Raw genomic sequence first — 16,447 nt, 5'->3', positions numbered from 1 at the left:
TACCTGGGACCCCTGCCCACCCTGACACATGGGGACAGAGACCTGGGAGCTGGGCCTCCCTCACCCTCTGCGACTCCCAAACTTCATCAGCCCCATCAGGCTTCTGCCCCTGCTGGGCCCACCCACTTTTCCCGCAGAATCAAGACGGAATCAGTGTCTCTTAAAGTTTAAAAAAAAAAGACAAATCATAAATCAGAGTAAAGTTCCAACAAGCACCCCAGCCCGTAGCAGGGAGACTTGGGGTCTGGCCTTTTTTTTTTTTTTTTTTTTTTGGCGGTACGCGGGCCTCTCACTGCTGTGGCCTCTCCCGTTGCGGAGCACAGGCTCCAGACGCCCAGGCTCAGCGGCCATGGCTCACGGGCCCAGCCGCTCCGTGGCATGTGGGATCTTCCCGGACCGGGGCACGAACCCGTGTCCCCTGCATCGGCAGGCGGACTCTCAACCACTGCGCCACCAGAGAAGCCCAGGGGTCTGGCCTTTTAACTCCTCCTCCACCAGGGTGGGCCTGGGATCTCTGAGGGGGCGTGGTGCCCACCCATGCCCAGGGCTGAGCCATCAGGGACAGACCCCCCACCCCCAGGGCTGCAGCCGCACAGGGTTACAGGCTTGGGGCTGGGGCAGGCTCGGACTCAGCCCTGGATGCTCCAGGGTCGGCCCACATCTCACCCGCCCCCTCCCCGCCTCTCCCCTGCAGGATGGGCCTGCTGCGTGTCTCTCCCTTCCTCTGCACACCACACTTGGGGGGGTCTGAGCCACCCCCCTCAGCCCAGCTCGGCTCAGACCGACCCCCACTCTGTCCCCCAGACCTGCAGCACAAGGTTTCCCGGCCGTACGCTGGCCTGTCCTCCCAGGGGCCCGGGCGACCTCCATATGCAATCGGTAGTGAGCCCCTGGGCCCCGCAGACACTCATGCACTGTACGTGCCATTCTCCCGTGACTTTTTTTGTACTTAATGTATGAAAGATGCAAACTAATATTGCTGTAAAAAGGAGAGACAAATTAATATAGCTTATTCTATAAATATATCTGTATATAAAAGTTTTCTGTATATTGTATAGAGCTGTGTATAAACTGGATGGAGAAGCACACTGGCCGCCTTGAGTGACCTCTCTTCCCCGCAGGTGGGGTGGAGGCTGGGTCTGAGTGGCAGAGTGGCGGGAGGGGACCTCTGAGGTTGGCTGTCACCGCTGTCGATGCCCTGGTCCAGGACCACACTCTGAGTCGCAGTGAGAGACCAGAAGACCCTCAGAGCCCCATTTGAATGGGGGGCAGCTCCTTGTTGAGCCCTACCTGCATGAGGTACATGCCAGGGGCTCCATCTGGCCTCATTAGGGCCTTGAAAGGCGGGGCTTCTTAGCCCCTTCTCCCTGAGGGGTCTGGGGCTCCGAGAGGGTTAGTAAGCTGCCCAAGACCACAGAGGTAGTGATGGGGTACCAGGCAGGTCTGACAGTGCCCACCCCTTCCCCCCAGTGCTGAGAGCCAGGGTGGGGTGAGGGCACTAAAACTCCCTGGCTGGGTCGCAGTGGAATGCAGAGCCCACTGGAAGTCTTTGCTGAGGGCTTCTCTAGGAGGATGCGAAAGACCTGGCCAGGCCCAGGGCACCCCAGGGACACCCTCCCAGCCTGGCCCCGGGACAGGGAGGCCTGGGGAGTGGCTGCAAGGCCACGGTGGGCAGGCAGCTGGGCCTCCAGCCAGCCCCATGCCCAGGCCTGCCCCCTCCTCGCAGCAGATGGCGCTGTTCCTCTAGCCAGTCCCAACGGGACCTGCAGCGTGCAGCCCAGGCACTGACCCAGCCAAGTTGTGACCGGACCTTGACCTTCCCCTCCCCACACTGCCCACCCTCCCAGCCCTGAGTCCAGAGTGGGGAGTTGGAGGGGATGATAGAACAGTTCTGTCTTCACCTAGGCCTCTTTGAATGGAAGAAACGGAGGCTACATAAGGGTGGAAACTTGCTCAAGGTCACTCAAGCCTGGGGACAGATCTAGGACCAGAATCCAGGCCTCCAGGCCAGGACTCCGGCCTCCACCCTCGCCTCATGGTTTTCAGAGGTTCTTCACACCCTGTAGTCTCATTTGGTGTGCATATCATCCTATCTAATTAGTGGAGCAGAAGAAGCTGAGGACCAGAGAGGTTCTGTGACTTGCCTAAGGTCACACAGCCAGAGCGAGGAATGGGAAGGGCCCCTCGTGAGGAGCAATTCCAGGAAGGGCTGGAGCAGCGCTCTGCCTCCCAGACCCTCGGATGTCCCCTTCCGTCTCCACTGGGAGGGAGGTGGGAGAGAGGCTACCCTGCAGGGTCCCCAGCCTCATTGACTCCCTGGGTTCACACCCACCACCCTTTGGGCCCTCCTCTCTTCCTCTGCAAAATGGGCGGATGCCAGGGCTGCGTGGGCCCACGGGAGGCCTGGAGTGCTGCGCTAGGGAGGGTTCTGTCCACAGAACCCCACCCTCTCCTGGGCTGGCCTCCAGCCCGTTACTCATTAACCCTCAAGTCCCTGCCCCCCTTTCCCCAGGGCTGCCTGCTGAGCTGCCAGCTCCTCCTGGCCCTACTGGCACTCAAAGGCCAGCACTGGGCACTGGAAACTGACCTGGAATCAGAGAAAACACCATTTATCAATCACTTCCCTGGTACTTTACCTACACCGTGAGGTAGCAATAATGGGCTGATTTAGAGATGAGGTCTCCAAGGACCAGAGGACAGGGCTTGGAGAATGGCTGGGACAGCCACGTCTGCTGGGCCAGGACTGAAGTCTCGGTCCCTCACTCATGTGGCTTGGTGGGGAGGGGGTACCAATGGGGACCCCTCTCCATGGATGAGCCCCTCAAGGTCCTGATTGTGCAAGGCTCACCTCCTTCATTATGGATTTGGGGGTGGCAGCCTCGACTCTTAGCTGAGCCCTGGAGTCTGGGACCTTTCAGCCACCGTTCTCCCCCAGCCCAGAGATGAAGATCCCTGGGGACCGTTGCTCCTTTGCTCAGTGGCCCAGTGGAGTCGGGAGACGGCAGGGCTAGAACCTCCGAGCAAGGCCAGCTGCCACGGGATTAACAGGAAGCCGCATCCCACCCCGCACAACTTCAAGGCTGACCCAGAGACATAGTCATGCAGCCTGCGAAGTTGGGTGTCGGGACCAAAATATGCATTGCCCACCCACCCATGGCAAGGGCGACACAAAGCTCATGGGGATGGCCCTCTGATGGTGGACTTTTTGGTACCCTGTGGGATGTGGCAGAAAGACCTGCTCGTGGGGGAAGCTTATAAAGAAGCCGGTTTTCCAGCCAGTCCTGGGCAACTGCTGAAATAAATTCATTTTTAAATATCACACAGCGTAGGCGGTGTCTACTGTGTCCACAGGCAGGCCTGACCCGGGTGTGGGAGGGGGCAGAGCAGAGAATAACAATTGTCTTAAGGGAGGCTGCAGAGGGGGAAAAACCTCTGGGGTGTATCAGCTGGAAAAGAATAGGCGTCTCAGTGTGGCCCTCTCCCCCCGCTTGGCCCGGCCCCTGCGGGGCAGCACTGATCAGCGCACACAGCTGGGGCCTCCAGCAAAATCCCATTCTATATATCTAAGAGCAACAGCTCGGAGAGCGGCCCCTGGGGCACAAAACCTCATTGTGAGGCGCCCGCCGGCCTGGGCGTCCCCTCCCCCAGCCCCAGAACTGTCGTGGCATTGACCCTCCTCGGCGGGCCACCGCAAGCCTGCTGACTGGGCCACATCTGGGGCTCAGGCCCTGGCTGTCCCTCCCCTGTGGCTGGCCGCTGGGGAGGGGGAGGGTGGCCTGGGAGGAAGCCGCTTTGCAGGCTCTCACCCCCACCCCTACCAGGCAGCCCAATTCGTACCCCACTCTCCTCTGGGGGGCCACTGGTGGGCAGAGTTGAGAGCTCTGGGCTGGCTAGGCTGGCATCTTGATCTGCCAGTGAGTCCTCCCACCCCCCCCCCAAGGGCCTCAGTTTCAGTTTTGTCTTCTGTCAAACAGTTCTGGGGTGGGATGGGTTTTTCCAGCTCTAACCTGCTGTGTCTGAGGACCCGGGGAGGCTGCGAGCTGAGCCACTCTGTAGTGAGATGATTCGCTGGGTCCGGGATTCCAGAATTCTCTGCTTCCAAGGTTTCAGAGGTCTAGGATTCTGCAGTGTGAAGCTGTCACCATCCATTCATTCATCACATAATTATTGAGCACCTACTGTGTGCCAGGTAGTGTTCTTGGTGCTGAAGCTAGAGCAATCACCAAGCCAGAAAAATCCCTTACCCTCATAGAGCTTCCATTCTCGAGCGAGGAGAAGGATAATAACAAAGAGTAGATACAACTCTTTTATGTGGGGAGAAAGAAAGGCCTAGGTAGGGGGAATTGCTTTCAATGGGATGGTCAGTGAGGCGATGAGTGAACTGACTACTACAAAGGAACCAGTCGTGTGGGATCAACACTGCAGACAGACGGAACAGCATGTCCCAAGGCCCTGCGGCAGGGAAGTCCCTGGTGGTCCAGTGATTAGGACTCCACGCTTCTACTGCAGGGGGCACGGGTTCGATCCCTAGTCAGGGAAATAAGATCCTGCATGCTGTGTGGACAAAAAAAAAAAAAAAAAAAATCAAGGCCCCGCGGCAGGTGTGGGTCTGGCACATGTGAGTGATGGCAAGGAGGCCTTTTGGTGGCTGTGACTTAGCAATGGAGAGAAAACTAGGAGCTGAGGTCAGCGGTCCAGGCAGGGGCAGGTCATACAAGGCTTTGGAAACCAGGGCGGGAGCTTAGATATTGGTTTTTAAATGTTTATTGAAGTATCGTTGGTTTACAATGTTGTGTTAGTTTCTGCTGTACAGCAAAGTGAATCAGTTATACATATATAATGCCATTTGCAGCAACATGGATGGACCTAGATATTGTTTTGAGTGCAAAGGGAAACCACAGGTTTTGGCAAAGAAGTGAAATGATGTGATTTACATTTTAAAGAGAGTAATTTGGGAGGATGATAGAGGAGACTGGGTGGGGAGAGAGGCTGTGCAGTTGGGCAGAAGAGAGATGAGGGGGCACTCACAGGGGTGGAGGCAGAGGGACAAGGCTGGTGGATTCACTCAGGACCCTCTTGGATGATTGAGGGGGGAGTTTCCCAAGTCAGCCAGGATCTGGCACTGATGCTGCCTTTGCTGCTAATTACTTGGAAACCCTTCGACCTGCACTGTTCAGTACCGCAGCCACACATAGCTATTTAAAATTAACTAAAATTGGGAAGTCAGTTTCTCAGTCTCAGCAGCCACATTTCAAGTACTCAGTAGCCACATGTGGCCGGCGGCGACCATGCAGGACAACACAGAGAGCATTTCCATCGTCACGGAAGGTTACCCAGGACAGACTTCCTCAGACGGTACTAAACTTCACTGAGCCTCAGTTTCCTCATCTGTAAAATGCACATAATAGTTTCTCCTTTGTAGGGTACCTGAGAGGACAACGTGAGATAACCCCTGTAGAGCAGCTCACTGTGGGCCTGGCACATAACAAATATTCGAGAAACGCAGGTTATTATTATTATTGCTGAGAGGGGGGTGGATAAAGGAGAGGAAACGGGGGATGCCTGTGAGGTTTGGTTCTGAAAATCTAAGGTTCAGAAGCCCGCTATCTTCCCCTGCCCAAGGGGCTGCCGAGGACTGCGGGGGCCCTGCCCTCCCGGCATAGAGGCTGGGCCACCCCTCGACCTCCAAGCTGGTTAGGACCCCGCGCCGAGCGCCCCCTGGAGGAGGCCCGCGCGTCCTGCCAGCCGCGGGGCTGCGGCGCGGGAATGGGGAGGGCCGGCAGGGGGCGCTGCGCGCGGTGGGCGGGCGGGGCGCGTGGGGCGGGCAGGGGCCGGGCCAGTGCCGCGCGGGGGGCGAGCGCTGCGGCGGTCCGGGCGGGACCGCAGCTGGAGCCGAGCCGGGACTGTCGCGCGGGCCGCGCCGGCGATGCCGCGCCCCCGGGCCGGGCTGTAGCGGGGCCGGGGTGGAGTGTACGCGGGGCAGGCCGGACATGGAGGTGGTGGACGAGACGGAGGCGCTGCAGCGCTTCTTCGAAGGTGAGGGACCGCGGGCCGGCGGGGGCGGCGACCCTCTCGCGCTGGGAACCCGCAGCCGATCTCCCCGGGGACTGGGACCCCCGACTGTGCTTTCATCAAGCTGGGCCCCCCCCACCCCCGGCCCAGAACACCTCCTCTGGGCTGGGGCCCTACTCTGTCTCCTGGAGGTTACTACCCACCTCCGCTGAAGTTGGGCTCCCCACTCCCCGTCCCCCAACACACAACTTCCTTGGAGCTGTATCCCCTTCCCTGCTCGGTCCTCCTTCATGCCTTCCAGGACCTGCAGTCCCCACTAAATTCTGACACCTCCCACCCCCAGCGCACTTCCCGACGCCGGGACCCTCTACTGTGCTTCCCTGGGACCCCATCCAGGCTGGGGCCCCCAGCATGCCTCCCAGAGACTGGGACCCCCGCCTAGAGACTCAGGCACCTTATGTGCCTTTCAGGTTGGCACCCTACTCCCAGCCTGACTCCAGCCCCCAGCGCCTCCCCACCAGTGCTTCCCTGAGACAGGGACCCCCTTCAAGACTGTCACCCACCTTCCACAAGGCTGCTCCCCCCCCACGGCTGAACTTCCCCTTGAAGCGGCTATCTCTCCCCTACTTAGGGCTGGGAACCCCTCCCCAGCATTCCTCTGTGGGCTGGATTTCCCCACCTCCCCCCCTGGAATACTCGCGTTGGTTCTGGAACCTTCTTGAAGTTGGCATCCCCCCCGTTAGCCACCTCCGCACTCCAAGACCCTCCCAAAGCTGTGAACTGCATCCTGCCAGCTCTGTGTGGCTCCTCCGGGCTGTTTCGCTCACACCTGTCCCTGGAGCTATGCCTCCTCTGGCTGTGCCCCCGTCCCAAGAGTGACCTCATCCCCTCACCTTGACCCTGATAGGACCCTCCCCAGGGCTGGGATCTACACACACCCTACAAGATTTTCTTCTACCCTCTCCCCTCTCCTGGCCAGTGGTTTTGGGGGTCTGCTCCTACATCTCACCCACTCCCCTTTCCTGAGTAATCTCTGCCCCTTGAGGCTGTCCCCCTCTTGGGTTCTGGGTTCAGGAGGGATGAGAGAGTGTGGGAGGGGGTGCAGAGGTGCAGGCTGACATCTCCCAGCTTCTCAGACCCTCACTGGTACATCCAGCCAGACCAGGGATGAGACAGAGTGTGGGAGGGGGTGCAGAGGTACAGGCTGACTCTCCCAGCTTCTCAGACCCTCTGGGTGCTCTTGTGTCCCTCTCCACCAACCTCAGGAGCCCAGCCTCTGCCCCCACCCTCCCCCTAGTCCCTAAGTCCATCTCCAGCACCTCAGTGCCTTCAGAACCCAAAACTCAATGATCCAGAACCTTCCATTAGTGTGAACCTGCCCATGGCGAGGCGCGGTGGCCCACGGGGCACACTGTGCTGCAGCTGTTGGGCCACAGGGCAGGGAATTAGGGTCCAAGTTTCAAGCCCAGCGCCCAGCGCCCAGAGCCCTTTGGCGTCCCATGAGGGAGCAAGGAAGGTCTTTCTTTGACTTAGTTTCTCCCTGTCTGTGACTGCAGGGGGTGTGTGTGGGGGGGCGGGGGGAGCCTTTGTGCACTCTGCTTGCCGAACAGCCCAGGTAAGGGCATCCCCAAGCCTCCGGCCTCCCCACTCCAGGATTCTGGACACTCTCAGAATCCAAGAAATCAGGTTTGGACTAGATGAAGTGGTTGATCCTCAGGTAGTTGGGCCATTTGAGGGTCCTAGGCGTTTCCCCGTCAGTCCCAGGGGCTCTTGTTCTCCCCAGATCCTTTTCCTCCTTTAAGAGCCTTGAGGGGCCTTATGGGGGCTGGGGAGGTAGGAAGGGGACACTAGTCCTTGCCTGGGGGCCACTATTTTGGGGGTGCCCGGAGCCCGCCGGACATCCCAGATGACTCACGGACCAGGCCCCCTTGCTTCCTGCAGAAATCCCTGTGCCCCCTTCCCCCAGGACCCTGGGCCTGGGCAGAGGGGTGGGCCTGGCTGGCCCAGGCTCCCTGTCTCCTGAGCCAAACTTTCCCTCCTGGCCGTGGGCGGGGGGTGGGGGTGGGGGTGGGGCCTGACGCCACGGCTCAGCCATGCGGCCGGCCTGGCTGGCCTGGCGGGGAGGCTGCGCTGCTCCCTCCAGAGAGATAAGAGCAGACTCAAGAATGTCTGTGGAGGGAGCCAGGGGCTGGAGAAGTGCTCCCAGAGCCTGAGATGGGGGGAAGGTGGGGCAGGCGCTGAGGGCTGGGGTCTCCGGGGCCACTTGGTGGGGAAGGCCTGGCCAGGAATCCGGTGGGCAGTGGCATGTGGGGGACGTAGTGGGGTTGTTAGGGCGCCCCTGGGCGGGGGCGCTGCTGAGTGTGCTCACGAGTGGAAGTGTGGAAGTGCAGGGTGCTTTTGTGCACGTGGATGTATTTCCCAGGAGGAGGGTGCTTCGCACTTGGGGCTGGGGACACCTGAGCGCTCATCCTGGCTCCCGCTTGGCCTTGGTCACTCCCCAGGACAGTGGGTATGGCGGGCAGGGTCTGTGCTTTCAGCTCTGGACTTGGAAGTGGGAAAGGGCTTGGCTGAAGGGGGCAGGGCGTGCCCAGGCCCCTCGTGTGACGTGGCCCACTCTCCAGGCACACCAAGCATATGCCCTGGGTCCTGCCTGGTCCTGTGCGGTGGGCCTGGCTGTACCCTGCCTCAGGCTGGTGGGCTGGAAGCTAAGGCGCTTTGGGCCTCAGGTGGGAGGCTGGGACAGGGCGGCCCCCTCGAGGCTGGTACAGCCGGGCCCCCGTGACTGCCCTGCTAATCCCCTAGAGGGAGGCTGCGGCCGCCCAGATCGGCGGGCACAGGGCCTGCAGAGAGGGGACCCTCCGGGCAGGATGCACTGGCTCCCAGCAGGTAACCGGGGCACAGTGGCAGGTGTTCCCCTCATCACCTTGACCGGCTGGGGCCTCGGACTCTCAGAGCCCGTCAGGGACAGGGCAAGGCAGCATCAGAGGATCCCTATAGGACTTGAGAGGTTCTGGTGCAGACTTGGCCCTGAGAGCTGCATGACCCTGTGCAGAGCTCTTGCCCTCGCTGGGCCCCTTTTCCTCACCTGCAAGACAGGAGTGGGTGGCAGAGCAGGTCCTGATGATGCCCGCAGCTGAGCCTTGTCCTCCAGCCCTGGGGAAGAGGGACGCTTTAGAAGGGGGAGGGTGCTGGCCCCTGGTTCCGGGGGCACACGGGGCACGAGTGAGCAGCGATCAGCACTCGGTAAGCCGGTGGATGTGGAGGAAGCCACTGAGGGGAGCTGGGCTGGAAGGGCCACCGAGAGGTTGGGGGACCTCCCTTGGCCTCTAGAGCCCCGCCAGGGCTGGAGGTGGGAGCCGGGTTTTCACTCCTTCCATACCTGATGGGTGCCTTGGCCTGGTGACTCTATTTCTCTGGCCTCATGTCCCCTCCTTGGGTAGGCAGGTGCGCTGGGCCAGAGCAGGGACTTCCAATGTGATTCTTTTTAGCCACCGAGCAAAGACAAACTCCTGGCCTCCGAATAGGACATATACACTGGACGCAGGGCGGATGGGCTCCTCACAGACCCCAGACTCCAGATCCTGGTTTGAAAGCCACCCTTCCCCAGCTCTGGGATGTGGGACGGGAGCGGTGGCGTTGGCCCCCTTTCCCAGGGCCTAAGACTGCGGCTCTGAGAGAAGGGAGTTAGCCAGCGTGAGCCAGGGCTGACACCCAGGCCTCAGAACACCCCTCTGCCTCCAGGGCTTTGGGGGAGGGAGGGTGGCCTTCCTATGGGGACCAGCATCTCTGCCTCCAGAGGGCAGGAGGAGGCCCCAGGAGGAGACCACCTGACCGCTTGTGGGAGAGGACGCCCACCCTGGAATCTGGGGCTGAGGCGCGGTGTGTGATGGGATGGCACTGTGCCTTGTGTCCGCCTGTCTGTCTGCAGTGCGACCATGGAGTAGGTGGATGGGGAGACCGCCAGACCCCTGACTCTCAAGGAGATGAGATGGAGTGCCTCTTGGGTCCACCCAGAGCCTCCCCAGAGGTCCTGACTCCAGCTGGAGGGGAAGTGGTAGCCAGGGGTCTGACTCATCGCCCTGTCCCCAACACACAGCGCAGGGCCACACGGGGTGGGAGGGGGGCAGGAAATGTTCCCAAGGAATGGAAGCAACAATGACTGTGTGAACAGAGGCGGGGTGGGGGGCGCACCCCAGGAAGCTGACTCTCTGTGAGGGCCTGGCTCGGTACAGGGGAGCGGAGCCACCGGAGCCGGCCGCTTCCGACGTGCTGGCCTCAGGGCCTCTCCTGAGTCTGGGGGCCTGGGCAGAGTACCCCTGGGGGTCTTAGGCAGAGCCAAGCAGGGTGTCTGGGGGAAAGACAGGCTGCTCTGGGCAGAACGGCCTCCTCCTGGGGGCCTGGCCCCCGCTCCCTGACTCCCAAGGGCCTACAGGACTGGGGGGCCCTGGCAGCAGAGGCTGCTGGGTAACAGCCCGGCAGGGCTGCTGATTGGCTGCTGCCCTTGGACTTTGCCCACTCGATAAGGACGGGGAGAAGAAATCATTAACTAAATTATTAACCAGGGATGGCCCCGCCCCACCCAGGCTGCCTGCCCTTTTTTCCCACCTTCTTCCTCCTCACGGCCCCCTCCTCTGGGCCTCATTTTTCCTCACAGCCTGAGTGTGTGTATGGGGGGGCCTCCCCTCTCACCTCCGTCTCCAGCCCCTGCTACCACCGTGTTGGGCAGCCCCTCGGGTCTGTGTTGGTCATGTGCACTCCCTGGGGTGGGCTGAAGGTCGGTCCCTAGCTTTGCCGCTTACCCACGGTCCTTCTCCTGGGCCTATCACTGCACCTCTTTGTGCCTCCATTTTCCCATCTGTAGAATGGGAATACAGTTGCAGTAGGAGTACCTGCCTCTCAGGGTTTCCATGGGGGTTAGGTAGAAGGGGCTTGAGCAGGGCCTCATGCAGTGCCTGGCACGGTTCCACTCCATGAATGTCAGTTCTCCCCTGGGAGGCTTACAACAGGTATTATGCTCCCCACTTGGAGGATTTATTGGTCCATGGGTAGGTCAGTGCCCCCAAGCTTGGGCTGGGGCCTGTGGCTGGCGCTGTGTGCCTTGGGAAAACCCCTCACCCTCTCTGGGCTACTTATTCCAGGGATGAGCACACTCGGTACTCCGGAGCTCTGCTCCATGACAGGTCTGGCCCTGCCTGGTCCTGCTGCCTGCTCCAGCTGGGCCTGCCCTGCCCTCTACCCCAGAGATTCGGAACTCGGCCCTTGGGCAGGTGGCGGGGCGGGGGGTGGGGGGTGGGGGGGTGTAAGGGGGGTGGGCAAGGGTCTTGACTGTCCTTCGTCTTTGCCTGCCACACCCAGGCCAGAGGTTTTCGCATGTGGTGTCTCCCGGGAGTCCTGGGCCTCCGTGGAAGTGTGGGTGGTGCCCCCTCACTTCCGAGAGGGGGCTGCTGAGGCAGGAGGGGAAGGCGATGGGTCAGGCTCACTCAGGGCGGCCACGGCAGAGCTGGGCTGGGACCCCGGGTCTCCTGACCCGTCACAGTTGGGTGCTAGCTTGGAGTGGGGCGGGAGGGAGCCTCTCCTCCTTGCGTGCTGAGGGTCCTGACCCACCAGTGATGGCTGTGCTGGGTGACTGCCGTCCAGCCCCTTGACCTCTCTGGGCCTCAGAGCCCTCACTCAGATGATCTAGGTTGTGTGACATAAGCAGTGAGACCCCCCCAGGGCCTGGAGTGGGAGGGAAGGAAGTTGGGTCCGGAGCCCCCACTGGCCTGGACTATGCACAGGGGGCTTCAGGGCTTCCTGGCCTCCCCCTGACTCCAGGCTGCATCAGTGCGAAAGTTTTCCCTCCATCTGACCTAGATCCCTCCAGCCCCGCAATGCACAACCGCAGCCTCTGTCTCTCTGAAGGATTTGTGACCCTCCCTCACTCCCCTCTTCATCATCTCAGTCCCCTGTGCTATCTTCTTCCCCCATGGTTCTCCCTCCTGGGGTCTGTGGCCTTGGCGGGGGCTGGGGGGTAGGGGGCAGTCCCCATCCCCTGCTTTGCTAACTTGGGGCTGCCTTTGGTGGTGGAGTTTGGGGTCTGTGACACCGAGTTCGCTTAGCTGGACTGGCTCCACCTAGAGCTGATGGGGAGGTGTGTTGGCCTGGGCCTGCCATTGGGTCAGCGAGCATTGGTAGGCACAAATGTAGAAGTCTGTGAGGTGTGCTGAGATGTGAACATGCCTCAGGGCCTTTGCAGTGCCTCCCCACTGCCTGGAATGCGCTTCCCAGATGTCCCTGTGGCTCACCTCCTTCGTATCTTTGCTCAGTAAAGCCCTCCCTGCTACCCTGTTTAGAATTGCAACGCTTCCCACCCTCCTAGCACCCCAGCCCCTCTCCCTGCTTTATTGTCTCCGTAGCATTTGTCACCTTCTGAAATGCTGTGGATTTTGCCCAGCTGGCTTGTCATCTGACTCTGCTTCCAGGATGTCAGCTCCGTGGAGGGCGTAGGTTTTGTCTGTTTACTGCTTTATCTCCAGAGCCTAGAATTGTGCCTGATACACAGCAGATGCTCAGTAAATAATTGTGTGAATGAATGAATGAGCACACTCGGAGCACGCCGGTATGTGCACACGTGTGTGTCAGTGTGCGGGGCGTGTGCCTCTGTACATGTGTATGTTCGGATGTACACGATCATGTGTGTGCCAGTGGATACGTGCCTGGGAGTGTGCCCTTGTGTGTGCACATGCCTGTGGGGCATGCTGGTGTATGAACACAGCTGGGCATGGGTAACCCTGGTAGAGACCTGCTCCCACCCCAAGCTGCAGGGTCTCTACTCTGCCTCTGTGGGGAGGGGCCTTCCCCAGCCTGCCTGGCCTAGTCGCTGTGGGAGAGGGCTGGGGGCCCCCAGAGCAAAGTGGAGATCCCTAGGGACCCATGTGGGTTCCCTAAGAAGAGGCCACAACTGCTGGGCCAGGTCTGTTGGACCTGGCTTCGCAGCATCTTCGGGCTGTGAGTTCAGCCTTGTGTGGACCTGAGGACAGGGTGGCAGCTGTGTGGGGACTAGGGGAGGACATAGCTATAGCCCAGGGGTGGCTGAAGATTTCAGGTCCCCTGGAGGATCTGGGTCTCTGCAGGCAGGAGGCAGGGCTCTGCCGCATTTTTGGCAAGAAGTTGAGAGGGAACAAAGACAACTGTGGATCAGATTAAGGACCTGATGGCAATGACTCCAGAGCTACATCCTTGTCACTCAGCCCCAAGATGATTGGGGATTTGATGCAGAGATGCAAAGCGTAGCTTGCAGAATCAAGCATTTGGCCTGAAGGTGTTTTGACTGAGAAGGCTCTGGTCACAATCTGAAGCCTGAAGTAGTTGCCATATTAATCAATTAATAAAGATAGAAAGTCCAAACCAAGGGAGGTGAGAGCCCTCTGTGCCCTGTCCCAGGGTGAACTAGTTTGGTACATGTTGATCAGCTCAGTCAATATGGGGAAATGAGCCGCAGCACTGGGGGCCCTCTGTGACTGGGGTGATCGAGGAGGGACTGCCAGGGTAGGCAGGCAGTCACAGAAGGCTTCCCCACTGGAGAGGGGATGGCTAGAGCCCAGTCCTGGAGGCTGGGCTGTGCCATGCGTGTGCCAGAATACCATCATGGCACAGGTTGGGCTTGGGCAGGAGAGGAGATGGGAGCCCAGGAGGGATGGAAACAGAGCAAGGTGAGGAATGGCCTTCTAGAGGTGAGGAGCTTTCCCACCCTCTCACTGGAGACCCATGACCACCCCGTGACGCAGGGACCTCCTTCACTTGAGAGGGAAGGGAACTGAGGCACAGGGAGGTCAGGTCACTTGCCGAGGGTCACGCAGCAATGAAGGGGGACCCGCGTTAGCAACCAGGCCTCTTTGACCCCAGGGGTCCCTTAGGGCATTATGGGGATGCCAAGGTGGGCAATCCCCTGACCACTGCTACCCTGGCCCAGCTGTTGCCTGGAGGCAGGATGCCCCTCAGATTCAGATGCCTGGAGTGGACACTCAACAGCAGGGGGGCAGACCTGTGTCCTGTTAGCCCCAGGTTCAGATCAGCTAGGCCTGGCCGGCATCCTTAGGCCATGGCCTGCCCTGCCCACAGCCACGTGGCCGACGGGATTTCCGCCATGTTTGGGGCATGAATTGACAAGTGCCTCATTGACGGTTGAGGGGGAGGGTGTGGGCAGGGCACAAGCCTCCCACTGTGCCGGGTCCCCACCCTCCCCCGTTCCCCGGGACAATGGCCGAGACTCAGCCAGTGGCCACAGCTGGTGGGGGGGGGGCATGAGCACGAGGGGGCAGGAAGGGAAGGGTCCAGGGTGGAGGACCACCTGGGCCCCCATCCGCCCTCATCCCGCACCTGGCTTGTGTCGCCTCGGTTCCTCTTCTGCCTAGCTGGGTGGCCTTAAAGAGAGGAGGAGACAGGAGGGGAGGGGCTTCCTTCCCACAGCCCCGATCCCGCCTGCCTGGGAAGGAGCAGTGTCTGGCTCCTGTTAAAAGCAGGTAATAAAGGGCCTAATTAATGAGGAGCAGCTGGGGTGCATAGCTCAGCAGGGCAGGGGCGGTACCTGGAGGCACCCTGTCTAGCCCTGAACCCTGACCACAGCATGGCCGGGCGGAGGTGCCCAGACTCGGGCAGGCCTGGTCCCAGGGCCCCGCTTGCCACTTTGCTCATTCATCCCATGAACGTTCGTTGTGTGCCTGCGGTAACCGCTGAGAGACAAAACGGGGCAGGACTCACGGCCCAGCTGCCACACCTCTAAGCTATGGGAAAGGCGTTTATCCTTTCTGAGCCGCAGCTTCCTCATCTGTGAAAGAGGGAACAAGAAAACCACCTACCCCGTAGGGTTGTTATGGGAATTAAATACGAGCCATATAAAGTGTGTGTGGTGTGGCTGGGCAGAGTGGCCGCTCGGTGAGTGTGTGCTACGGGCAGTGGGTGGGCAGAGGACTGATTCTTCCCCCGAGGTGTGTGCTGGGCAGGAGAGCAAAGAGCCTGATGAGAAAGTAGAAGGGAGGCCGCTCAGGAGAATGGGGGAGTCAGACATGGTCTCTCGGAGGAACTCACATTTAAGCCAAAGCCTATAGAGTCACGAGGAATGGGAACAGCATGAGGGAACAGCATGTGCAAAGGCCCTGATGTGCAAGGGGGTGTTTGTCCCAGGATGGAATGAGGCGGGGGCTGGACTGTGGAGAGTTGCAGGGAGGGGCACTGGGGCAGGAGCGGCCACGGGGGCAGGCAGGGGGTCGACCGGGCCAGGCCTTGGACGGACGAGGGTCCTGGTCATCCCGATGGGAAGTTGAAGGGTCTGGGGAGAGGGAGGACGGGGATGCTGGTTTGTGGCCTGGTGGTGCCGCCTTCAGGCTGTGGGACCTTGGCAGCCTCCCCAGCTCCCAGGGAGGTCTTGAGGATCAGCATGAGATTCTCAGCTTCCTTCCCGACTGTACCTGCCGCTCAGCGGTGTTCCAGGATGTTCCAGGGTTCTTGGGGGAGCAGTGGGGGAGGGGGCCATGCCTTTCTCCTGGGTTCCTGGAGGCTCTGCCCCAGCCTCAGGAGTCAAGGAGCCACTCCACCCTGTCCTGCTGGAACGTTGGGTTAGAGATCTCCAGCCTGGTCATGGGATAGGCGGGGGGCATCTCCTGGGTGGCTGGACCCTTTGGGACAGGCGGCGAGGACTCCCAGAGAAAGAGGAGGTGTGGGGTCCGTGGTCCTCAGGAGGCCCACCAACCCCCCAAACCTCATACTTCTCTCCCACCCATTGGCCCACCCCCACCCTGCCCCAGTGGCTCCCCCCTCCCTCCTCCATCCTCCCGTCCGCCCGGCCCCTGGCACCGAGGGTCTCTCCTCCCCCCAACCACATCTGGTTCTCGTTAGGGTCTCCCAAGATGCCTCTGTCGGAGGCACCCCCCACCCTGGGGGAGGGGGGCAGGAGGATTAGGGGTGATTAGGAGTTGCTCCTGGCCGGGGGAGGGGGAGGAGGGGGCCTGGCCTGTTATAAATAGCTGCACCAGGACTCTGTCACCCCATCATTCACTGTGGATTCCAAGTTCAGTCTCAAAACCCTGCGGCTTCAGCAGCCAAGGTGGGAGTGATGCGCCAGTACCCCCTCCCTCCCCACCTCCTGTGCCCTCAGGACCACCCGCTCCCCCGTCATCCAGTGGGACAGCCCAGCATGGCTGGGAAGCCTCAGCGACCACCAACTACACTTTCCCTCTTGGAGTCGGGCCCCTGCACTTGAGTTTGGCTTCTCCTTGCTGGGTTGCCTTGGGCAAGAGGCTTGACTTCTCTGAACAAAGGGGACGATGCTAATAACAGACACCAAGTCTGCAGGGGCGATTGGGAGGTGAACCCGTAAAGCACTTAGGATGGTGCTGGGGCCTGGCAGGCACTCAGTCAGTGTGAGCCACTGTCATCGTCACCGTGATAGGTTGGGAGA

The 16,447-nt window shown here is 60.5% G+C and overlaps 1 protein-coding gene across 2 annotated transcripts in view; it reads left to right on the top strand.

Annotated features, from left to right (window-relative positions):
• Positions 1–5,807: 5,807 nt before the first annotated feature.
• The window catches only part of MYRF (myelin regulatory factor), a 31,785-nt gene continuing 21,145 nt past the window's right edge, over positions 5,808–16,447 (top strand). For both annotated transcript variants that reach the window (XM_079930549.1, XM_079930548.1), the window contains exon 1: positions 5,808–6,036. In XM_079930549.1, coding sequence (XP_079786675.1) covers positions 5,991–6,036 — 46 coding nt within the window. In that variant the 5' untranslated portion in view covers positions 5,808–5,990. The remainder of the gene's footprint in view (positions 6,037–16,447) is intronic.

Source organism: Stenella coeruleoalba (genome assembly GCF_951394435.1).
Source record: "Stenella coeruleoalba genome assembly, chromosome: 8".
Classification (NCBI taxonomy): Eukaryota; Metazoa; Chordata; class Mammalia; order Artiodactyla; family Delphinidae; genus Stenella; species Stenella coeruleoalba.
The sequence above is the reverse complement of the archived record's forward strand: the minus strand, read 5'-3'. Positions and strand labels throughout refer to the sequence as shown.